The 22,996-nt window shown below is 44.8% G+C and overlaps 1 protein-coding gene across 1 annotated transcript in view; it reads right to left on the reverse strand.

Moving 5' to 3' along the window:
- The window catches only part of SHISA9 (shisa family member 9), a 251,668-nt gene that overhangs the window by 12,923 nt on the left and 215,749 nt on the right, over positions 1–22,996 (reverse strand). The window contains exons 3-4 of the mRNA XM_069486536.1: positions 11,033–11,188; positions 3,267–3,314 (exon numbers count right to left, since the gene is read on the reverse strand). Of these exons, the coding sequence (XP_069342637.1) occupies positions 3,267–3,314; positions 11,033–11,188 (204 nt within the window). The remainder of the gene's footprint in view (positions 1–3,266; positions 3,315–11,032; positions 11,189–22,996) is intronic.

Here is a 22,996-nt window from a genome sequence, read left to right on the forward strand (position 1 = left end):
TTTGTGAGTACTGGACTCCTTTACACTTATTTCGCATCTATTCTATACCAAGCCCTGTGCTGAGAACTATGCGGCACTCGCAGTATCTCATACAATTACTCCCTCCAAGCCCATGGAGAGAGGATAATCTGATGGCCGCTGTTTTGGCAATGGCAGAAGCAGAAGTCCAGAGCACGTAAGTGGCTTGGGAAAGAGCACAGAGGCCGATTCCACTCGGAAGTAGAGGGATTAAAGCACAGTACTACGCTGGCAGCTTCCCCCAACTTGACTGCTTCACCGTGGCACTGGACTGAGTCAGGTTTAAAGATTCATTTTGCAAAAGGAACTGATTTCCAAAGACACGGCTTCATCTTAAATAGGATAGTCTGATGGGCTTGAGGTGGTGTCTTTCACAGTGGGATTTAAACAAACAGGACAGGTGTTCCCCAGGCTGGGCGTGGGCAGAACGACAGCAGTGACCACTAGGGGGCACCTTGCACGGGAAGCCCTAGGTAGTGGAAACCGACCAGCGCAGGCTAGTATGACGCTTGCGTCTCAGGTCCTGGCAGATACATCCCCTTCCCCTGCGTCATAGTCAATGCAGGTGGCAGTGGGAAACTGGTACCTTCAGGCACCTTGTCCTTTCTCCTTCCTTATCCCACCTCCCCAGGTGACACCCACCCCTCTTCCTAATTCCCCACCTAATGCCCTCTGTTCCCAAAGTGGGTTCTCAGCAACGTTCATGCCATTGGATATAAAGACGTTCTCTGGTTTTCCCAAAGAGAAAAGAGATCAGATGCCAAAAGTATTTGGGAAATGGTAGGTTAAACAGCGTTTACCAGTTTTTATTACCACAGGATTTTTCGGAACCTTTAATTTGCTCACCTGATGACAACAGTAATGATAATATCAGTAATAACCTACATGCACTTATCATTTTCCATATGCCAGGGACTGTGACACTGTTTTAAATGGTTTAACTCGCAGCGACCTAGGAGGTAGGTGACATGATCGTCTCTGTTTTGCAGATCAGGAAATAGGGGCTCAGAGAGGTTGAACAACTTGCTGAGGAGAACAAGACTAGCAAACGATACTGGGGTCAGGATTGGAACCCAGGGGCGTCTGAGTCTGAGCCTGTCACACCCAGCTTGTCTCCCCTTTTTAAGAAAGTGGCAGCATGTGGGAGGTGAGGACATAGAACCCCCCCAACCTTGTTACCACACCTCCTCTAGACTCTGGGTCTGCAGGTTGAGTAGAGAATGCTAGAGGCAGACCAATGACCCCAGGGGAACTTGGACCTGGCCCTCACTGAGACCCCGGTTCCCCTCCCCAGACAAGACAGCATAAATAAATGTGCATTTAGCAAGGTAAGTTAACTTTGGGTAGAAAAGAGTTTCCAAGTCCCTGCTTTTGACCTGTGCTGAAACACGTCCTAAATCCATGAGACAACAGGCTGATCTAAGGACGGGGATGTGGACTGCCTCCCAGCGCTGTTGCAGGGATCAGAACGGCTTTGTTTTTCACGGGGGAGAGAGAAAAAAAAAAGTTTATGCCTCAAATTAGTAGGTCTGTCATGTTCTAAATTGTTTGCCTTTCTAAAAATGGACTTTGACATGTGAACAGTTATTATCTAATGCAAGACCCAAAAATCTGTCTCTCTCAAGGCAACAACTGGGTAGCTGGAGGATTCTCTTTAAACACGCTGATGGAAAGCTCTTTCCCAGTGACGAAATACAGCGCACCCTCCTCCCCCGACCCCCGGAGCCCAGGTTGTTTCTGAGCCTTTGGGACCCTGGTCAAACGGCCCTCTTCAGAGCCTTTAGCCCATAAAAAGACACCTGGAGAACTAATCAAAGGGTCTTAGTTTCCCAGCAAGATTATTTGTACTGCAGTGGTTTTCAAAGTGTGATCCCCGACTAGCAGCATCAATGTCACCTTGGGACCTGTTAGCAACTCCATCCAAGGCTTAATGAATCAGAAGTTCCAGGCTGGGGCCCGGGAATCTGGGTTTTAACACCCCTCCAAGCGATGCTGATGTGTGCTCAAACTGCAGGAATGTGAGAACCACTGGTCCAACGGTGCCTCCTCCCCTCGTCTCCACTCACCCACTGCATCCTGCAGCCCCTCAATTCTCCCTCCACTAGATTTTCTTCTCTCCATCCCCTACCCACCCCACTGCAGGTCACTGCCCACCTGCAAGAGCCTCCCAGTGGGCGTCCCCGACTCCAGTCCACGCTCCCCTAATCCAGTCTCCACTTGGACGCCAGAATGATCTTTTGAGAAGGGAAAAATGGCCATGCCAGTGCCCTGCCTAGGGCCCTGGAATGTCTCCTAATTCCCCACAGTTCAAGGTCGGTCATTAGAGTTCCACCTCCACCTCCCTGAGCCAGCCACATCCTCCCCATCGCCAAATCCAACAAAGCAGAAGGAGTGACGAAAGAAGAGGATGGCATTTCTGGTCTGATCTGAAAAGAGCTGCTTCTCTCACATCCCAGTGGGAAATAGCGTAGAAGAAGAGTCAGGCAGACACGGGTTCAAGTTGCAGCTCTACCACTTAGCAGCTATCTGACTTCAGACCAACAAGACTTCTCCTTGCTCAGATGTCACGTCCTCATGTCTAAGAGGGAATGGCGACAACTCCACTGTTGGGTCACCGGAGAATTAACTGATAAAGTGATGTAAAGGGCCAGCACTCTGGCACGCATTAGGGAGCTAATATATTAATTATAGCTACCACCTGGCCCAACCACCCAGCTAGTTAACTCAAGTCAACCAACTCCTTCCCTCTCACTGCTCCCCAGGCTGCTTCAAGAAACTCGAAAATAGCGTTCAGTTCCCTAAAAGGCTAATCATTCCCAAGACCCTTGGCCAACAACTTGTTTGCATGTATCGCTTTCTCGGAAGTTGTGTTCTTTCTCCCACATTAATTTACCTTGTGTTTTGCCATATTGTCTCTGCAGCTTTCTGAGGAAGAAACAACGCATTTTACCTTACCTGGGACGGTTTCTCATAGTGGCATTTTCCTTCAGGCAATGAATATTGGGGAGCAAAGGGGAGCACATTGTCCAACAGTGGTCCCATGCGCGTGCACACACACACACACACACACACACACATGCACACACAACACCTATACACCGGAACTCAGACGGACTTGCAGGTGCCACCCAAGGCAGACACACGTGTGCATGGGTCACACACAGACACTAGGACTCTCTGTTCCTTTGTCATTTAGTGCTCAAGTCAACAACACCTGGACACAAGAGCTACGAAAAGCTGTACGGTACCTTTTGGTGACTTAAGGGTCGATACAGTCCAGTCACCATCAGAACTTCCTAAAAAAATAACAATCGAGAGATGCTGATCTGTTTGCAGGGTGCCCCGTGGTCGCTGTGCCCTCATGCCCAGGTGCTGCCGGCTGTCCCAGCTGCAGCCTCCAAGGGGAGCTGGCCTCAGGGGACCCAGGGAACAGGGGGAGGAGCCAGGTGTCAACAGGCAACTGTGTGTACCTCTTTCTGCAAGGCCTTGAAACAGTATCTACTTAATACCCAACAGAAGATCAAAAGAAGTGCCCTGAAAAAGCCCTAGATATTTTCAGTTACATAAGGGAGAGAGAGAGAGAGAGAGAGGGAGAGAGAGAGAACTCTTAAGCAGAAACTCTGGCTCTAACTTTCAATCTGCTTAGAAATAACGGAAAATTTGAGTTCCAGGAGCTCACCTTGGCTAAAGACCATACTCTGATGACAAGAGATGAATTTTGATCCTGTTTAATTGCAATCCCCCTCCCGAAAGGGGGCACCTTATTGGCTCCAAATTCAAGGTTGGGACAGGCTCTGCGGACTGTACCTTTAAATACCGGGTGGTAGGCTCGGTGGGGTAGGGACTGCCTAAACACAGCACCCAGCACACAGTCTGTGTTTGAAAAATACTGTTGAATGAATGAATGAATTCAACTTTATACACATGGTCACCCTTTCTAAGGTATGGAAACTCCCCTAATCACTAAAGGGATGGAGCTTGTTATCTGAGAATTCCATCATCAGTAATATATTGCTTTACAGAACAGATGTGTGCTTGGAATGTTCGTTATAAATCAGTTTCTCCAAATTGAATTCCTTTTCAGATGTACGGAGTGAGCCCTGGGGGATCTAAGATGATCAACAGAATTCCATGGTGACGCCTTTCATGGAAGAAAGGATGGTGAGCATGGCCACGGCCACAGCTATACCCTCACTGCCCTGCACCCCCTCTTGATGGCTCTTTTCTATAAGATTGGGTTTTACTTAAAGTGGGGCAAACCTACCCATGACGCCTCTCCTCATTGGCTGGAGCCTGACCAATCAGCGTGTGCTACTCGCTCTCCTTTCCTTTCTTAGGAATCTACCTGGAAAGACCAAGTCCTCAACGTTTGGGCACAATTTCCAGAGATATACCAGGCTGCCAGCTGAGAGGAGACGCAGGGAACAGTCTGTGATCCGGATGATTATAGAGCACAGATCCGGCCCCATTTAAATGTTTCTGGTTGGCCACCCAGGCGTGCCAAAGGACGCTCAAATTGCCACGTTCCCCGTGCGGGTCTGAACTCCACACACGTCACTCACACGAGTGGAAACTGGAGTGACAGAAGGGTGACGAAGTTAAAATTAAGTGGGACCCGTCTGGGATGACTCGGTGCTGCTTCTCCCTCGAAGGCGGGGTCATCTGGAAATAGTGATGTGGCCCTAGACCTTCCTGTGTGGGTGGACACCGGCTGACCGAGCCACTGAGTCACTGACTCCAAGGAAACCATCTTACCCACAATCAAATCCATCGCTGCTTGCCTTGAAGGCAGGAACTACTTCCCTGTCACCTCTGTCCCCAGCACCTCAGATATAGGGCTTAGCTCTGACAAGGCAGTAACAAGTTTTCTTTCATAAATTCATTGACAATAAGGGCATTTAATAAGATGCCACACAGGCTACAGAACATGTAGTTAAGGGTCCTCTACGCACTTGGTCACACCAGTGGACATTAGATAAGTATTCGCTGGGTGAAAAATGCTCATCAAGAGGGGGTAGACCTAAGGTATTGAAAGGAAGGGGATGTGAGGGAACTTTCAGTGTGATAAAAATATTTCTTGTCTTTATTGGGATGTGGTGACCCAAACATATGCATTTTTCAATAATCACATTATTGCAAAATTATGAACTGTATGTAAAATATGCCTCAACTATAGAATATACTGCAATTATACTCAGCATCATGGGAAAACTTTTACTTTCAAACAAAGAAAAACAATGAATACCTTAGTAAGTACCCTTGCCCCCCAAAAGGGGGGACAGCCCCCCACAACCATTCTTTTACCTGGTTGTTTCCTTCAGATGCCAGAAATCGCTCTGCAGAAGGCACCATCGTTTCATGGAAAGAACACAGGATTCTGAGTCAGACACTCTTGAATGAGTCTTGGCTCTGTCATTGACTAAAAGTGTGACTGTGGGAAAATTACTTAACTACACTGAGCCTCAGTTTCCCCATCTGAAAATGGTGGAACTAATGCTTCCCACAGAGGTGTGCTGTTTGGGAGTTCAGGGGTATTAACCCCCTTTCCGGCCTAACATTTTTTTAAAAAATTGAACTAGCAGAGGTCAATCCTTGGCTGAGAGCCCCATGCATTTCCTAGGGTTTCCATGCATGATTCCAGGAGTAAAGAGGCAATTCCTGCCACATCGAAGTGCATTGTTGCTAGGGTTTGCAAAAGTGCTATTGGAGAATGCAATGTGATTCTGGCAAAATAGTCAATTGTCTGTCAAATAGCAACACAGAAAATGTTTTCTTAAAATTAAATTTAGAATTAAAAATGAAGGCACATAGCATTTTATCAATGATGCTGGTATATCTTGTCTCTTATACTGAGTGGCCAAGGTTGCACTGAGCCATCTTAAGGGCACATGGTCAGGAACCTTTGGTAGCCTAGGAGTTCAACTCTCAGAAACCTAGAGGAAACAGCGGATGAGAGGTCAACAGAGATAAATACCAATATGCAAGCAGCCTGCTGTTTGCAAAGCCCATCAGGAATTATAAAAAAGAGTGACCTTTTTCCCGTTCTGGAGGCAGGAGCCATCCCTCTCTGAACTACCAAGTGATCTTTAGGGATATTTTCACGAACACCTCTGTCTCGCAAACATTGGCCTATGAAGGACCACAGGTAGGTTCTCACATCGTAACCACAGGGGTGGCTCAGGCCAGGGGACTTGTGTGCTTAACTGAATTTCCAGGATACACTTTGGCTCAGTCTATCACAAGACACTTCTCAACTGCAACCTTGGTGGAAAATGTTTCTAAAATGTTTAAACCCATATTTTTGCCTTAAGAAAGAGTCAAAAAAGAGTGAAACTGAACCTTCTTTGATGGACTCCAGCACCACTATGTCTGGGCATCGACATTTATTGTCTAGACTAGAGGAGGAAATTGAACACGTTTGAACTGAATCTTTGCTGGTCCTTAGGATGTCTCAGGAAAGCCATCTGTTTGCTTGCTTGCTGTTTTGTCAGATCCCCAACGTGAGTTAACTTTAATGTATGTCTTTCCTATCAAACTGGAGTAAAGAATATGGATCTAGCTCACCCCGTCAAAATGAAATTTGGGCAATGTATATTAATCAAGTTACCAGTGTATCTTGAAGATAAGAAGAAGAATATGACCAGCAAATGACTCTAGTCTGAGACTTGAATATGCCGTAGTATTTGCTAAGGGCTGGCTATGTGTCAGGCTGAGAACTTTACCTGTACTGTATCATTAAACCTTCCAAGCCCTTAGTTGTGTATAATAATTATCATCTCCATTTCACAGATAGGGAAACTGAGACCCGAGGAGGTTAAATAATTTCTGCAGTTACTTGATCAACGTCTGAGCTAGGTCTTCCTCTCACCCCTCACCAATTCCAGAGGTCATGCTACCCTGCTGAGCATCTCAGGCTCCTGCCTTGATCAGGCGCCTGTCACATGACATTTCTCTCCAGTTTGACAAACAGGTACTGGGAGCACTTACTGAGCACCCCACATGGTGGGTGCTGGGTGCTGGAGATACTGACAAATGGGACAGAGTTGGCCCATGCCTCACTGGGACCTGCACCCAAGGGAAATCAGACCCGATGTTTGGAGAATGAATGAATGAATTGAATGAATGAATTCTAATTCAACCCATCATCCCTTCTTGTACAGAGTTCTACATGGTTTAGCCCCTGACACTGCCTGGTGCGGGCTAAGCGTTTACCGATAGCTGGGCAGTGAACTCCCTGGGAACAGAGACCATTCTGTAGTCACACGCTATCTATGACCAGATGGTACACGCCCAAATCCCTGAATCGTAGAGAAAAAAGAGAGCTCTCTTTAAACATGAATGAGGGCGATTTCAATATGCAAACAAAAATAGAATACAACAGAAAGGAAGGCAGATTTGGGGCGAATTTATCTCAGGAACAACCAACAGTTAGCACCCTTTGCCCAAATTGGCAGTGAATGAATGGGACATGTTTAATGGCCCAGGTAGTCTAATAACTAGAATGAGTGGAATTATTCAATTTTCTAATTTTAAAATGAGAATGGAACTTGGAGCCCATAGAGTTCAGCTTCCTCATTTTTCACACACAGAAGCTGAAGTCCAAGAGTTTGGGTGACCAGCTCAAAGTCACACAGTTAAGTAAGGTTAGAGACAGAATCTCTATCTACTCAGTGTTCTGGATATTAAAGCCTCCCCGAGACATGCCTTTTTCGGAGGTATTTTTGAACTAAGCAGTTAACCCTAAAGGCAGTCTAACCCTCCCCTTAGTCACTGAATTGAAATTTTTAGGCAATGAGTCTGTTTATTGAAGGGGGCAGAGATTTCAACAGCAAACCATTTTTTAAACCCACCTCTCTCCTGAGTGGTAATGATTTTATTAATGAAGTCACATTATGCCTTAATAAAGAACCCTTGAAAGAACATTTATTATGGGATTTGCATTTTACTTGTGCAGGCAGAGGCTGGACTCCTGGGTGACCCGCTGGGTCAAGCAGTCCCTCAGTGTGCTCTAAACTGGTCCTCCGGATTCACAAGACCATCTGTGGCTCAGAGAAAGCCCGGAGAACTCCCACAGTAGGCAGAAAAGAGGAGGAAAAACAAGCGGTGCACGTCAACCACTTCCAGGAGGGGGGCGGGGGCGGCGTGCACCCAGTCAGATCCTTCATAGTTTTTGAGGAGATAAAAGGTTCTTCCTTACAACCAAGCTATTCTGGTTTTTTTTTTTTTTTTTTTTTTATTCTTGTCAAAAACAAGATCATTCATTCATTCAACAAACATTTCAGGAGTTCCTGATTTATGGAACAGAGGGTTACTTAAAGAGTGTCAAATGATTTTCATACTGCAAATTTCTTTCCAAACGCACTGCAGACATTTGCTATGTAAAGGAGTCCTGCATGCATCCTGGACAGATTTAAGGCGCTGTGCTGGAATGTCCATCTGTTATTTTCCCAGAGAGCTACTTGCTGGGTGTTGAGGGAGAAGACGCTGAGCTGAAGTTGAAGAAATGAGTTGCATGGGCTAGTGTGACCAGTTTAAAAAGGAAAAGACATCTGGGTTGATTTTTTTTACGCCTAAAGAAGAATAAAATATAACAGCATATGCTATTTAGCACTTAACTGCAAGGCTCAGAAAGGGAAGTGGGCCACCAATTAGCCTATGAAGACTTCCACAGTGACATTGGCGAAGATGCCCTGACTCTTGCTCTCCTAGGCAACAGCCCTCACCCCTCCCTGGTAATATCTGAGTCTATTCGAACATGCTCAGGATGCGTGTGCTATGCAAACACGCAGTATGGAATAGAAGGAATCTACAGTCATGGGGTGTAATGAGGGTTGAGCTGGGCATAGAAATTCAACACGAAATATGGGTGACCACTAGGTAAGGTGTTACAAGCCTTTCGATTTACAAAAGCCCGTGTCAGGCTGCACAACCCATATTATAAATTGGATTCAACCCTTCTTTCAGTGATTCCATCTGGAAGTCCTAGGAGATCAGGGAATATGAATTTCCCAAAGGTAGACTTCCAGTACAAACATTAAGCACCTAATATGTGCCTGGCCCTCTGCTAGGCACCAGTATGCTAGTTTTGTCAATCTGATGTGTGTACACTATGGTCACCACCATAAACACATGATAGTGTTTGTGCTTTGGGCTCTGATGGTGGTTTAGAACAGAATTAGGATATTCCATACTGGAATCAATCAGCAAGTTATCTCCCACCCCGTCTCTAACGAGGGGCTTGGCAGTGGGCGAAGGAAAGAAGGTGAGCACTTGGTAATAAAAGAAAGCACATGGTCCGTGGGGTCTTCTTGCCTGCCCTAAGTTTTCAAGGAACTGAAAGTCTGTGGGAATAAATTTTATAGGTAGCTAAAGAGCAGAAGGACCTCTACCAATCAAATGGATCCCACCCAAAGTGAGTTGTTTTATTAGTCTGGGGCTTCTGACAGTCAGTTCTGCTGGAAAGGCGAGGACTCCGTGTTTGAAAGGGAGACTGTTTAAAGACACTTGAAAGGAAGACCTTCCCATGAGATCTGAGCATACTCTCACATGGAAATCAGGAAGGGATACATCCGTGGAGCTACTAGTGACAAGACAGTGGGGTGCTGGAGAAGGGAGGTGACAAATCTATGTTGAGTGAATACCCTTTAGTAGGCTATAACATGAGTCATCATTGGCTAACCTCATAGGCACCTTTATGCCCATTTTACAGATTGGAAAACTGAGACCTAAAAATGGGTTAAGTGTTGCCCAAGGCCACACAGACAGTAAGTAGCAGAGCTAGGATTGGAACTCACATCTGCCTGGTTCTTTCTAGCTCCCCAAAGCATAAACTCAGAGAAGGAACAGGTTAAGTGGAAAGCCTAGGTTTAAAATCTCTCCCCTGAGACAGGGAGGACAAACAGAACCCGTAGGACACAGTGAGAAGGAACGAAGAGGAATTTCCCTCTGTATTAAACACATATAGCAATGCATATGCATATGTATATGAATTTCTAGGGATATTAGAAAAAGAAGTTCCGAGCAAGCAGATGAGATGGGATCTGGTTTTCCTGGCTGTGGGGCTGATGGCTTCACATGAGAAGCATCTAGAGAGGGCTTTAAAAACGCCCATGTCTGAATCCCACCCTCGACCAGTTCAGTTAAAATCTCTAGGGTGGGACTGGGGCGTCGGTATGTCACCTGTTCTCCAGGTAATTCTGGTAAAAGGCGTCTGCACGTGGGAACTACTGGCCCGGGCAGGAAACCTGAGGGGCCACAGGCAATCGCGAATCAGGAATCGCTAACTTTGCCGTGGCTGCGCTTCCATTGGATAGGAGGACTCTGTTCCGGAGCCTTGGTCACTGCAGGGTGACTGTCACCGCCCACCCCCACCCCCATATATGAGTCAGGGAACAGACTGGGCAGAACCAAGGCAGCGGCGGGAGCATTGGCTCTCGAGTGATAAGAATAGGGGTTCAATTCTCAGTTCTTTCAACCACTGCTGCTCGATGTGGAGCAAGTTAAATTAGCCTCTTAGGGTCTCAATTTCCAAATCCGACAATTGGGATAATAATCGTTCTCTCCTCTTTGGGTCACTATGAGAAAATAAGACAGTGTGTAAAGGGTCCGGCGCAGCGTCTCACACTTGGTGTCTGCCCTGATAAACAGGTACGTCCCGAAGAGCAGAAGCTGCCCTGGGGCAAAAATGTGCCCTGTTTACCGACTTCTCAGAGATGGGATGGATGTCACAGGCGAAGGGTGTTACCCACTAAAGGGCCAGGCATTTCCGAGACCGAGAGACCCGGATTCTAGGTCGGGCTTCCCTGAGGATTCACTAGGGCAGAGAGGGGATGAGGAAGGGGTTGAAGTGTCCGTGGGGACCACGCGAGCATCCGGGGCCTCCTCCCCAGGAAACAGCCCTCACCCCACAGGTGCCCCTCGCCCGAACGCTCTGCCCCTCGCAGCGAGGCAGGACTGGAAGGAGCAGCCAGGTGCAGCAGAAGGAAAACAGAAAGCTCCACGCGGAGGCCCTTACCGACTGCCTTCAAGGAGGCGTACTTGTTGAGCTCCTTCCCCGGCGGCTGCTGTTCGTAGGGGTTGGAGATCTGGCCCAGGTTGGGGTACGAATGTGGGTGGCCCATCTGCTGGAGCAGGGGGGACGTGGGCACTGCGTTGTTCATCTGGGTGGTGTCTGGAAGCGAAGAGACAGACGGAGATGGTCACAGACGGGGCAGAAGCTCCTACTTTCCCCACCATCAACACATCCCTCCAGACCCAAGCTCTCCCCACCCTTTGCGGAGCAGCAAAACAGCAGAGCGTGTTCAGATATGTCAGACATGGCACGTCCATACTCCTCATCGGAGAGCAACTGGGGGCGGGCGGGCGAAAGATGTGCTCAGAAGGTCTCCACCTGCCCCTCCATTAACATGGTAGGGTCCTAGCAGGGCAGGGGTCATTTTCGTTATGGACACAGTATGTGTATAAAGAGATGCCCAGCGTCAGTAACAGCAAAGGAAATGCAAGCCGGAAGAGCACTGAGAAGCCATTCTTTTCCCAAGAGATCGGCAGATATGAAAAGGATTAAGGGACACAGTCAGCACCGGCAAAGACGCCGAGGACAGGGAGGCTCCCAGGCTGCTGCTGGATGCGCGATTTGCTATCTTTGCAGAGAGGAATCCGGCACTGTGTGTTGAAAATGTAACATACGTGGATATATTGACCAAACCACACCACTTCTAGGGACTGAACCTACAGGAATATTAGCTTCAGAATGTAGGGATATTTTTTGTTCAGAGATGTTTTTTGCACCATTCTCTGTAAAATGCAAACACACGCACATACACAGAAATAATCTGAACTCTTAACAATATCGAGAATTGAATTTAAATTATTGTAATATATATGATGCCCATACTTTGTGCACACATGATGGAATATCCTGCAGCTGATAGAAAAAAAATGAATTAAAAATGCATTCACTCTATACATATCGAACTGGAAAGTTTCTTATGGTTTATATAGTTAAAGGCAAAAAACAAGCTTCAAAGTAATGCAAATAATACAGCTTTTTTGGTAAAGAAAATCTATGCATTTTTTGTGCTGTGATTTGCACAAGACAGAAAACGGTATGTAAAGACATACAAAGTGAATGTTGGGTACTTGGGGAAAAAGGAGTTTATAGGGTGAGAAGTTCAAGGTTTTTCAGCAGAAACATTCTCTGAGCCGAGTTCTGGGTGAAGGAGAGATGTTAGTCTGGTGCAGCAGCAGGTCGGAAACACAAGGGAGGGTGCTCCAGGCAGAAGAAACACCATGAGCAAAAGCCGTGACGCTGGAGGAAGCCGGCACGCCCAGGAACTGAAGGCATGCCCCCTGGGCTCGGGCCACGCACGGCGGGAGGATACAGCATGAGAAGAGTGAACCAGGTGAGGCTGGGCAGGGGGCAGGACACAGAGGACCTTGTTAAGTGTTCCCAACATCATTCCGAGAACAATGGGATGAATGGACAGAAGGAAAGAGTGACAGGGAATCCAGATGAGATAATGACGTTTCAGTTTCAGGTGGAAAACATGGGTTTTCTCCAGCTTTATGAAGCACATGTGTTGGTCCAGGTACACACTGCAGTGGATGCTGGTGGGTCCTTGAAATATCCCCTTCACCCAGCATGTGCGCCCATTCCCAGTGGCTGCAAATGGTGGCTGCTAATAGCTCACAACTGCCCCTGGTGTCCAGAGAATTGTTCTTGGTGATGGGAGTCACCACCTTGGGGTTAACAAGCTTCACGCACCTCATCCTCAACACCTAGGGTGGTTGGCAACCAATGCCCAGCTGACACTAACGTACCAGCCCCTTGCCTTAAGGTGGGTAAAGTTATCCAACTTTATGATGGAGACTCCAATGGATTGGGGCAAGTTTAGAACAGGGGTATGCAAATTTTTTTCTGTAAAGAGCTAGATAGTAACAGTCTCTGTTTTAAGTACTCAGCTCTGTCATTGTAGCATGAAAGCAGCCCTAGACAGTTACACTCAGTCCACTGTATGCACAGGTTCCACATCCTTGGATTCAACCAGCCACAGATTAGAAATATTCAGAAACAAAACAATTTAAAAATAATAAAACAATAAAAAATAGTACAAATAAAAAAAACAATCCAGTATAACTGTTTACATGACATTTACATTATATTGTGTTAAGTATTATGAGTAATCTAGAGATGACTTAAAGTATACAGGAGGACGTGCGTGGGTTATATTCAAATGCTACACCATTTTATTAATATATAAGGGATTTGAGAATCCACAGGTTTTGGTATCTGTGAGAGGTCCTGAAACCAATCCCCTGGGGATACCATGGGATGACTGTATAAACAAACTGGCATGGCTGTGTTACAATAAAACTTTATTTAATAAAACAGGTGGTACCAGATTTGGTCCCAGGGCTGTAGTTTGACAACCTCTGACCTAGGCTTTACCTGAGACCCCATAGTTGTGTGGTTCCTTGACCTTTCCTATTGTGCTTCTTTCACAACCATTGAGGTGTGTGGGTATTTTTATTTGTTTGTTTGTTTTTTACCTAAAGAGCACTCCCTCAGAGTCACATGCACCTGAACCCCCATCCCTGGCTTTGCTTCTAGATAACTCAACCCATGACATATTTGAAATATGTTTGGCTTTAGACACCAACAAGCCCAAATGGAAAGAGGCAAGGACACCATGGCTGAGGCATAAAGATAGGGAGAGCACTTTTATCACTTCCCGTGCATGGGCTGTCACACAAGCCTGAGTGTCTAAAAGGAATGTCACCAAATATGAGCTAAGTCACCCAGCCTCTGGCCAGCATCCGAGGAGGTGGGCATATCCTTCTGCCATGATAGCTTTGCGGCGGAGATGCAGCTGGGATGAATTAAGTAATGGTAGAAAAGGTGTTGATAAGCTATAGCTTTCACTGCAGCCTGGACCCCAGGATCCTCTGACAGTGTCCTCTCCAGAGCCAAACTACGAGGGAGTTCTGTCTGCTTCCCCTGGGAAAATCAGGCCAGCCATGTTTTGTATCCAAATATTGGTCCAGTAGGAAGTGGTTTGCCATAAGTTCTCATTGTATGCTGCTCTGGGCATGTGTTTTTCATGCTATGTTTTTTTAATGCACAGATACTGTTTTTATGTATCCAGAAACATCACTTCTTTTGGGAAGCGAATCCCCACTGAGTCATGTAATGACTTTATCTGCATTTGTGTCATGTGATCATGCCAATCATGGTAACTGAGTGGCAGCCAAGATGGAAAAGGTGTTGCCCCTTAGTGTAGGTTTCCCCAGAAGCCACTGTATTAAGGGCTCAAATGCAAGCACATTTGAGAGGTGATCACAGGAAATACTTGCAGCAAAAGGGGAGCGAGACAGGGAAGAAAAAGAAGCAAATACAGAATGCAACGCCAAGCAAAATGCAACGGTGGCGAGCTGGAGTTTTATCCCACTCTGCATTTCTGGCAAACAGTGTTGAATGCATGTCTCAAAATTGCATCACCCTAGGAGCAAGGGAGCCCTTAGTATTTATACACCAACTCCCAGCAGGTTTTGGCTGAAGGCTGCGTCTGGGATACGTTAATTCCCCAGCACTTGCAACCTGCCATGTTCACAGGCAGAGTAAGCTCAGGTAGCCAGAGAAACTCTTCCTCAAGAGCTGGCAAGTATGTACCAAAATAGTAAGGGCCCAGATGCTACAGTACTTCACCCCCTCACGCCATACAAGTGAGCATGTGACCCAACTCAGACCAATCACAGTACCTCCTTCTTCTTACAGTGATTGGTCCAAAGGGGAGCATGTGAGTTAGCCTGAGCCAATCAGAGTTCTTCTGTGACTTTGTCTACTTGGAACCATTGGAGTCAAGGAGCTGGGAGGCCATGAAGTCAAGTGAGTTTGAACCTACAGGTAGAGAAAAATCTTTCTTCATTATGAAAGAATAAGGATCACATCCATATGAGAGGAGGTAAGGGGATGGAAAAGTTCCTTTTTAAATAATTAGAATGCTCTGGGGTTCCTGCCACTTGCAACACAGAGTTCTGATTAATGCTGCTTTTGTGTGGGTTTCCTCTGGGAACCTGAAACTGACCAGAGAGGAGGCTGCCCTGGGGTCTTAGTGCAGAAGGCAACTTAATTGCATCAAGATGGAACAGGTATTTCTACAGAGCTACAGTATAAACTTCCAACAACAAATTGGCTGCATAGAGATAGACTTTCATAAACTAATGGCTCCATGGCAGGTCTTTTTTTTTTTTCTTCCTGGAAATACACCCCAGACACCAGACTGTCTAGTTAAAGAGCTGACACCTTCAAAGCCTGTTATCCAGTATAAGTCCTTTGTCTCATCCCTTTGCTCCCTCAGTCCCAGGCCACACCGACTACCCTCAAACCCTGCTTCCAGGCCTGCCAGGGAAAATGCTAAACACTTCATTAGAGAGAAAAAAATTCTATAGAGATGTTCCTCTCAGAACATCTTGGGACAGCCTTTTATATTATTAAACAGAATCCTTAATATTCCATTATAAAGTATTTGCTTTCATATTATTTCTTCCAAGTCCCGAGCTGCCTGCCGGGCAGAAAGTCGCTACGAAATATAAGTAGGCATGACTGAGAGGGCCCACCGAAAGATCCCTCTCAAAAGCAGAAACGAGGCTGCCCCAAAGTCACATTCGCACATTACATTCACAGCCACAGAAAGCACATTTCTGGCAGTTTTAGACAGCCATTTGTACTAGCTTCCAGGCACTGAGTATTCAGAAATATTGAAATCCAGTGTCAAAGCAGCAATCAAGAATTATTTAATAGACGTTTGTGACTGGGGTTTTAAAAATGTTATTAAATATTTTCATTTTACTGGACAGGAACATGGACCAGACCTGGCAATCCAATTGCTCTGTGAGTTTTCTATAAACATATCCAGTTAAGGAGAAACCAAAGCGCAGAATGGGAGGTAAGCCCGGGTTGGAGTCCAAGGAGAACAATAAGGTGAGTGAAGAGTGCAGCGTGAGATATGGGTTACAATATGCAAACCCTGCCCTTGCCAAGTTGGGAAGAAATGTAAATATTAAATATATTTATCCACATATATGTATGTATATATACACATTTATATATGGAAATGTATGTATGCATATGTATGTTTACATGTGTCTGTATACACACACACATAAATTCTTTTGCACAGTCATAATTATAGATGAATCCAGTCAGGTGTCTTGCTCTCAGAAGACTGATTTTTTCTTCCTGACACGCCCAGAGATATCTTACCTACTTCTGTGGAAACTTCCTCCCTACTCAATGCCGCAAGAAAATGTTTCCCACCTCATTATACTTTTGCGGCTCATCATGACCCTTAGAAATAATAATGAAGACTTTGATGCTTCATTCCCTCCGATCCCTTGGTCAGCAAACAAGAAGTTGATGACATCCTGTGCTCTCCTTCCTAAGACAGAGAGGGAGCCTCATGTATCTGAGGATTGTTTCCAAAGAAATTTAAGATACAATTACTCTAATTGGAAGCATCTGGCAGACTTACGCCAAGGTAACCACCGTGTAACTACTGTTACTATGTGGTCTATCTTGGTTACTAAACAGAGAAGTAAAGTGGATGCAATTCAAATAGAGTCAGTGAAGGTAGAAATGCTCAGTTACAAATGCTGAGAGGATGCACTAAGTTTCGCTGTGTAGAGGAGACAAAAAACAACTAGAAGAAACTAGACCAGGTTGGTTCATCTTAAAGGAAACACAACACAGGTAACTGCTTCAAAGCATATTCCAAGGAAGAATAGCACAGACAGGCACTACATGGTCAAATAGTGCCGTTTTGGGGAGTACATATCACGTGCCTGACACTAGGTAAAGAACTTCTCATGTGCTATTTCCTTTAAACCTCATGTCAACCCTATGCGGTAGCGATGGGGGAACAATATATTTTTAAATCAACTTTTTATTGCAGAACAGTTTTATATTTACAGAAATATTGCAAAGATATTACAGAGAGTTCCCATCCACTCCAAGTCTGATTTCCCTATTATTAACATATTATCATGGTACACTTGTTACAATTAATGAACCAATATTGATAGATAGATAGATAGATAGATATATTACTATTAACTAAAGCCTACACTTTATTTGGGTTTCCTTAGTTTTTACCTAATGTCCTTTTTTTTTCTTTTTCCTGTTCCAGAATCTCATCCATGTCCAACATTAAATGTAGTCATGTCGCCTTAGGTTTCTCTTGGCTGTGACAGTTTCTCAGATTGTCCCTGTTTTTGATGACTTTGACAGATTTGAGGAGTGCTGGTCAAGTATCTTGTAGAATGTCCCTCGAATGGAATTTGTCTCATATTTTTCTCATGATTAGACTCGGGTTATGGGTTTAGGGGATGAAAACCATAGAAATAAAGTGATGTTCTCATCACAACATATCAAAGATACGTAGTATGATGACTTATTACCGTTGCTATTACCCTTTATCCCCTGGCTGAAGTATTTGTCAGATTTCTCCTCTATAACATTATTCTATTTTCCACTCTTTAGAAGGAAGTCACTATGTGCCGTCAACACCTAATCAGTAAGGAGTTACGTTCTACCTCCTTGAGTGAAGAATATCTACATAAACTGTTTGGAATTCTTCTTCATGGAAGATTTGCCTCTTCTTCACCATTTATTTATTTACTGAATCATTTATTCATGTCAATGTGGATGCATGCATATGTATTTTATGCTTGGGGTTATAATCCAATACTACTTTATTTTGTTTTGTGGCTCAAATTGTTCCAAATGTGGCCATTGCAAACTATTTCCATTGGCTCCTGTGTCCCTTTGACATACCTCCATCATTTTTAGTTTTTAGAGCACTTCTTCACTTTCTGGTAATACAAAGTTCTCCATGTTCATCTTGTATATTTTATATCCCAATCCAAGAATGATCTATTTATTCAAGGAGCCAGATTCACTTTATCGGAAAATGGTATTAGAAACCAAGATCTGGGTGCTGGGAGTGCTCATTGCTTCTACTCCCTCTCACCTGGCAGAGTTAGTATACATGTGCATACTAACATGTGTATACACACACATTTATAACCATCCATATCTACATGAACCTAGGCATGAATTCATCCCAATGTCTCCAACTCTGATCATTGCCAAATGAATCATTCCAGCCTCCTCTTCCCTGGTTATCTTTAATCTCCCACCCCAACAATGATAAACCTGGCCCCCACCATCCACCATCCATTTAGTTAATCGTTCAATTCCAGTATATATTTATATCAATATCAGAATTGTTAACCGATTTCCCCAAAGGACACAACCTTATCAACTAGAAGATATGAACTATGTGTTTTTCAAGTTACTAATATGTTTTCCTCTCCCATCTTCCTGAGTACATGAGCTTCACTCTGGATGGCCCAGGGCTTCCAATAATCCAATAAATTAGGATGTATTACAGAAGTAACACAAAGAAAAATGATGATTTTGATAATAGTGATGAAGAAAGTGAAGACACAGTCATATACATAATAAACATTTACAGAGGCGTTATAGGGTACCAGACACTATTCCATGTAACTAATCTAATTATCCTAGGAATCTGTATGAGATACTATTATGAATCCCATTTTGTAGAGGATGAAACCAAGGCACAGAGAGGTTTGGCCCAAAGTTACATCACTTGAAAGTGGGAGAAGGCATTCTTTGAACCTGGCAGTCTGAGTCTAGAATCTGTGGTCTTAGGCACTTCCCTATTGCCTCTGAGAAAGTTAATATTCAAATTTCTAACATTCAAAACTGATTTTGCAGCCAGACAAAAATACGATTTTAAGTCACACTATTGTCTTTGTAAGAGGTTTTCTCCCCCTGAATTCCTGTATCTCCAAATCTTCAGCATATTAAGGACCAGACTTGGCTGGCCAGACCACAGAGCTCTTACAAGGTGAACCAGGGAGGAAAAGGGATGGGATGTCTGACTCCTCCAATGCTGGGGGATCGTGAGAAGGGTAAAAAAAAGAGAGACATGAGAAAGACTAAGATCATGTCGCCCAACTTTCTCTCTTTGGGCTTTAGACTCAGGGTTGGGAAGGAAGGTTGGGCGAGTCGAGGGACATGTAGGGGGCTCTTGTCCTGTGCCCCTGTTTGGGTCTCTGGCAGGAGCGTACAGTGTAGAAGGTCTGAGCTGTCACAGGGTAGCTGAGCCAGTTGAGAAACAGAGTGGTACGATCTGACCAGAAGACTGTCCACTTGGCACTGCCCAATGACTCGTAGATACCAGCTATGGAGAGCTGGGGTCTTCCCACAGAAACTGCCACTGTGGGACAATGAGTCCTATGCAGTCGTGTGGAGTGAATTTCCTTCCACTTCATTCTATCTCCTCTCTCTCCTAAGAAGATGGTTATCACAGGCCAACTCAGACAAAAGTCATATTCTCAGAAAGGCCAAATAAAAAGGCACATTAACCATGTAAAAACATTTAACCTTCGTTTCTCTAAGTATAGCAGCCCATTTTACAGATAAGAAAACCAAATCTCAGAGAGGTTGAGTGGCTTTCCCAGAGTCACACAGCATGACAGTATCAGGATTGGATCCCAGATTTGTCTGATGGCAAAATTGGTGTTTCCTTTACCAGGCCAGGCTACCCCTAGCACAGATCAGGAAGAGACTGGAGGCGAGAGAGACCTTTCTGTCTTGAGTATAAGACCTTCTTTCTTCCTTCAGAGTTTCCCAGTCAGATGAGAAAAGCCTTGGCCAAATCTATGGCTTTTTATTTCTTCTCTTATCCAGAGAAAAGAACATACTGCTATGTCCAGAGGAGAAGCAGACCTCCCCGATCCTGCCAATACCCTGCTTCCTGGGAAATCACCTGTGCCCTTGACTCTCCAATGTGGTTTATCCGTCCATTCTTCCTCACATATTTTAGCGTCTTTGATGTTCCAGACATTGTACTTAGTGTACAAGCCCTAGCTCTTAAACCACTTACTAACTAGAGAATCTCGTACATTTCCAAAGCTTTCTCTTTTTTTATCATAAATATTGCCTTTTTAATCATTTCTAAGTGTACAGTTAAGGTAGCATTAATTACATTCACCATGTTGTGTGACCATCACCACTATTTCCAAAACGTTTTCATTGCCCTAAACAGAAACTATGTTCCCACTAAGCAATAAATTCCCATTCCCTCCTCTCCCCAGACCCTGGTAACCAAAGCTCTCAACACTCCAGAGGGATCATGGTTTTGCCTGACCGGTGAGGCATGTTGGTCCTGCCCAGGGTCCTCCCTCACCCCCACTCTTTCCAACACATTTTCTGTGCCATGGGATGCATTTTCAGGGGTCCCTCTGTCCACAGACAGCACTATCCAGAATAATAACACAATGAACTCACAATGGGGGTTTGAGTTAGTCAGTTTGGGATTCAAATTCTGGCTTTTCCATTTACCAACAGCATCTTTGGGTGTGTCATAAAGTCTTTATGAGCCTTGGTCTTCTAAACTCCAAATTGGAGACCATAACTTGCTCATAAGGTCACTGTGAGATTCAAAGATATCACATGCCCCATGCTTAGCACTGCACCTGAAACATAGTAAACACCCAACATATGGTAGCTAAATCTTCATTGCCTAGATTATCCCAGGACACCAAGACAACACAATGGGGTGGCCTGAGAAGAGGGTGTTAGGTTTCTATGAGGTCCTCTCTGAGTTCAGAAGTCTTGGATATATTCCAGATTGTTCAGTTGTCTCAAAACTTGACCAATGAGAGGGGAGGGGCAGGAGATGTCCCTGAAGGGGCCAAATGTACCGGTGATTCTCGTAACAACAAAAAAAGGAGACCAGGCTTTCAGAAAAACAGAACAGAGCTCTGGCTTTTAGCTCTGTTTTCTGTCTAACCTTTCCAAATCTTTATGCCAACATCCTTTTAAAGGGGAAACCTGAAAATTATAGTTTGAAATACCATGTAGATTTTTCTCTGGCTACAAGCAAGGGAAAAATATCCAATCCAACTCAAAATTACCCTGAATTTGTCAAAAGAGAACATAGCAGGATAGGCTCACACCGGAAGAGGTTTATGTAGAAAGAGAATTAAAATCTTATTGAATCTTGGTGGCAGAGGGACCAGCAGGAATTTGCAGTGAAGGAAAAAAAAATGCACACGTATGATTGTAAAACCTTTGGCAAATCAGGCATCTGTGTTACACAAGCATTTGTATCTTTAAGCATACAGACATTTTAAAAAAAATTTCGACCACTGAGGATAGGAATATTTTAAAACTAGAGTTGTGAAATATTTATTTCATGCTCATTTTGGCCAGTTTTTATGCAGGCCCTGGGGGAGACTGATTCATTTCAAAGGCTTGGGCTGTGTCCCAAGGAGATACCAGTCGATGGTGGAAGGCAGATTAGCACCGTGGCAGGAGAGGTGGAGGTCAGCATGCAACCAGCCTGGTTAGTGCTGTGACACAGCAAAGCAGAGGTGCCTGCCACAGCACAAGAGAGGGCCACCTAACCCTTTAGAAGGTAGGGGACCTTCTTCATCCACATTCTGAAAAACAGAGTCTCAAAGATGGCAGAAAGAAGAGGAGGACTTCCATTTTAATTTGAAGTAGCACCGTGTGTGTGTCCAAGAAACTACGGTGTATTTGTTATCACTCTGGAAACAGAACATCCCTCGGGCACTTTAACTTTCATCGCTATAGATACCAAAGGTGGTTTTATGCCCACAGCATCTATTTCATGAGATACTACTAACAGGGGACATGAGCCCCTCTGCTCAACAGCCCCGGAGTGCTACGGCTGCTCAGTTTCTTCTCCTCCCCCCCCCCCCCCCTCCCCCCGCTCCTGCTCCCTCTGCATCCTCTTCCCAATTTTTCCTATCTCGTAGTCCCTTTGTCCTCCGTCATTGTCAGTCTGTTTTATCAGCCACACAGGGAGCAGCAGCTTTCTTTGTTTCCAGTCCTAATGGGTTGTGGGATTAGAAACCAGATACTCCAGTTTGTTAGAATAAATTGTAAAGTAACAATTAACCATATGTAAAAATACTATTTGCTTCTGCAAAATGCTCTCCTTTATGGTTTTCCAAAACTAACTCCGAACCGCCTTTCGGGGCTCAGCTGAGGACACCATGTCCTCCAAGGGACCTTGCTAACCTTCATCCCCTCACTAAATACTCCCGTAGCTCCCTGAATCAGCCTGCTCGGGCTAACGTTAACAAAGTACCACAAACCGAGTAGCTTAAACAACAGAAATGTACTGGTCTCGAAGTTCTGGAGGCTAGAAGTCCAAGGTCAGGGTGTTGGCAGAGTTACTTCCCTCTGAGGGTGGTGAGGGAGAATGTGTTCCATGACTCTGTACTGGTTTTTGAGTGTTAGCTGGGCAATCTCTGGCATTCCTTAGCTTGCAGATCTCTGCTTTTATCTTCACAAGGCATCCTCGCTATGTGTGTCTGTATCCAAATCTTCCCCACTCCCTTTTTTTCTTAATAAGGACAACAGTCATATTGGATTAGGGGCCCACTCTACTCCACTATGACTTCATCTCAACTAATTGCGTTTGCAGTGACTTTATTCCCAACGAAGGTCACAGTCTGAGGTCCTGGGGCTAGGACTTCAACATATAAATTTGAAAAAGACACAATCCAATTTATAACACTCCTTTCACTTCCTTTCCCACAAGAACACTTTTATTTCTTTTCAATTCCTGCTTTCCCCACACTTTTTGAGGCCAGGGAATATGTTCATCTCCTTCACCACTGCATTTCCAGTGCCTAGCCTAGCTCCTTTCGTGGATCTAAATTCCACTGCAGGAAAGGAAGAGAAATAAAGAGAACGTTTTTCAGTCACCTATTATGTAACAGGCAGCACGCAAGGTGCTTTACCTCAAAGGTAGACATTGCTCAAAGAAAAATGTCTTGGCTTAGCAATAGCCATTTTGGTTGTTCTGATATTAATATTTGTGGGGTTTTTTTTTTCTTTTTGGAAAGTGTGTGC

This window comes from Eulemur rufifrons, chromosome 14 (genome assembly GCF_041146395.1).
Source record: "Eulemur rufifrons isolate Redbay chromosome 14, OSU_ERuf_1, whole genome shotgun sequence".
Classification (NCBI taxonomy): domain Eukaryota; kingdom Metazoa; phylum Chordata; class Mammalia; order Primates; family Lemuridae; genus Eulemur; species Eulemur rufifrons.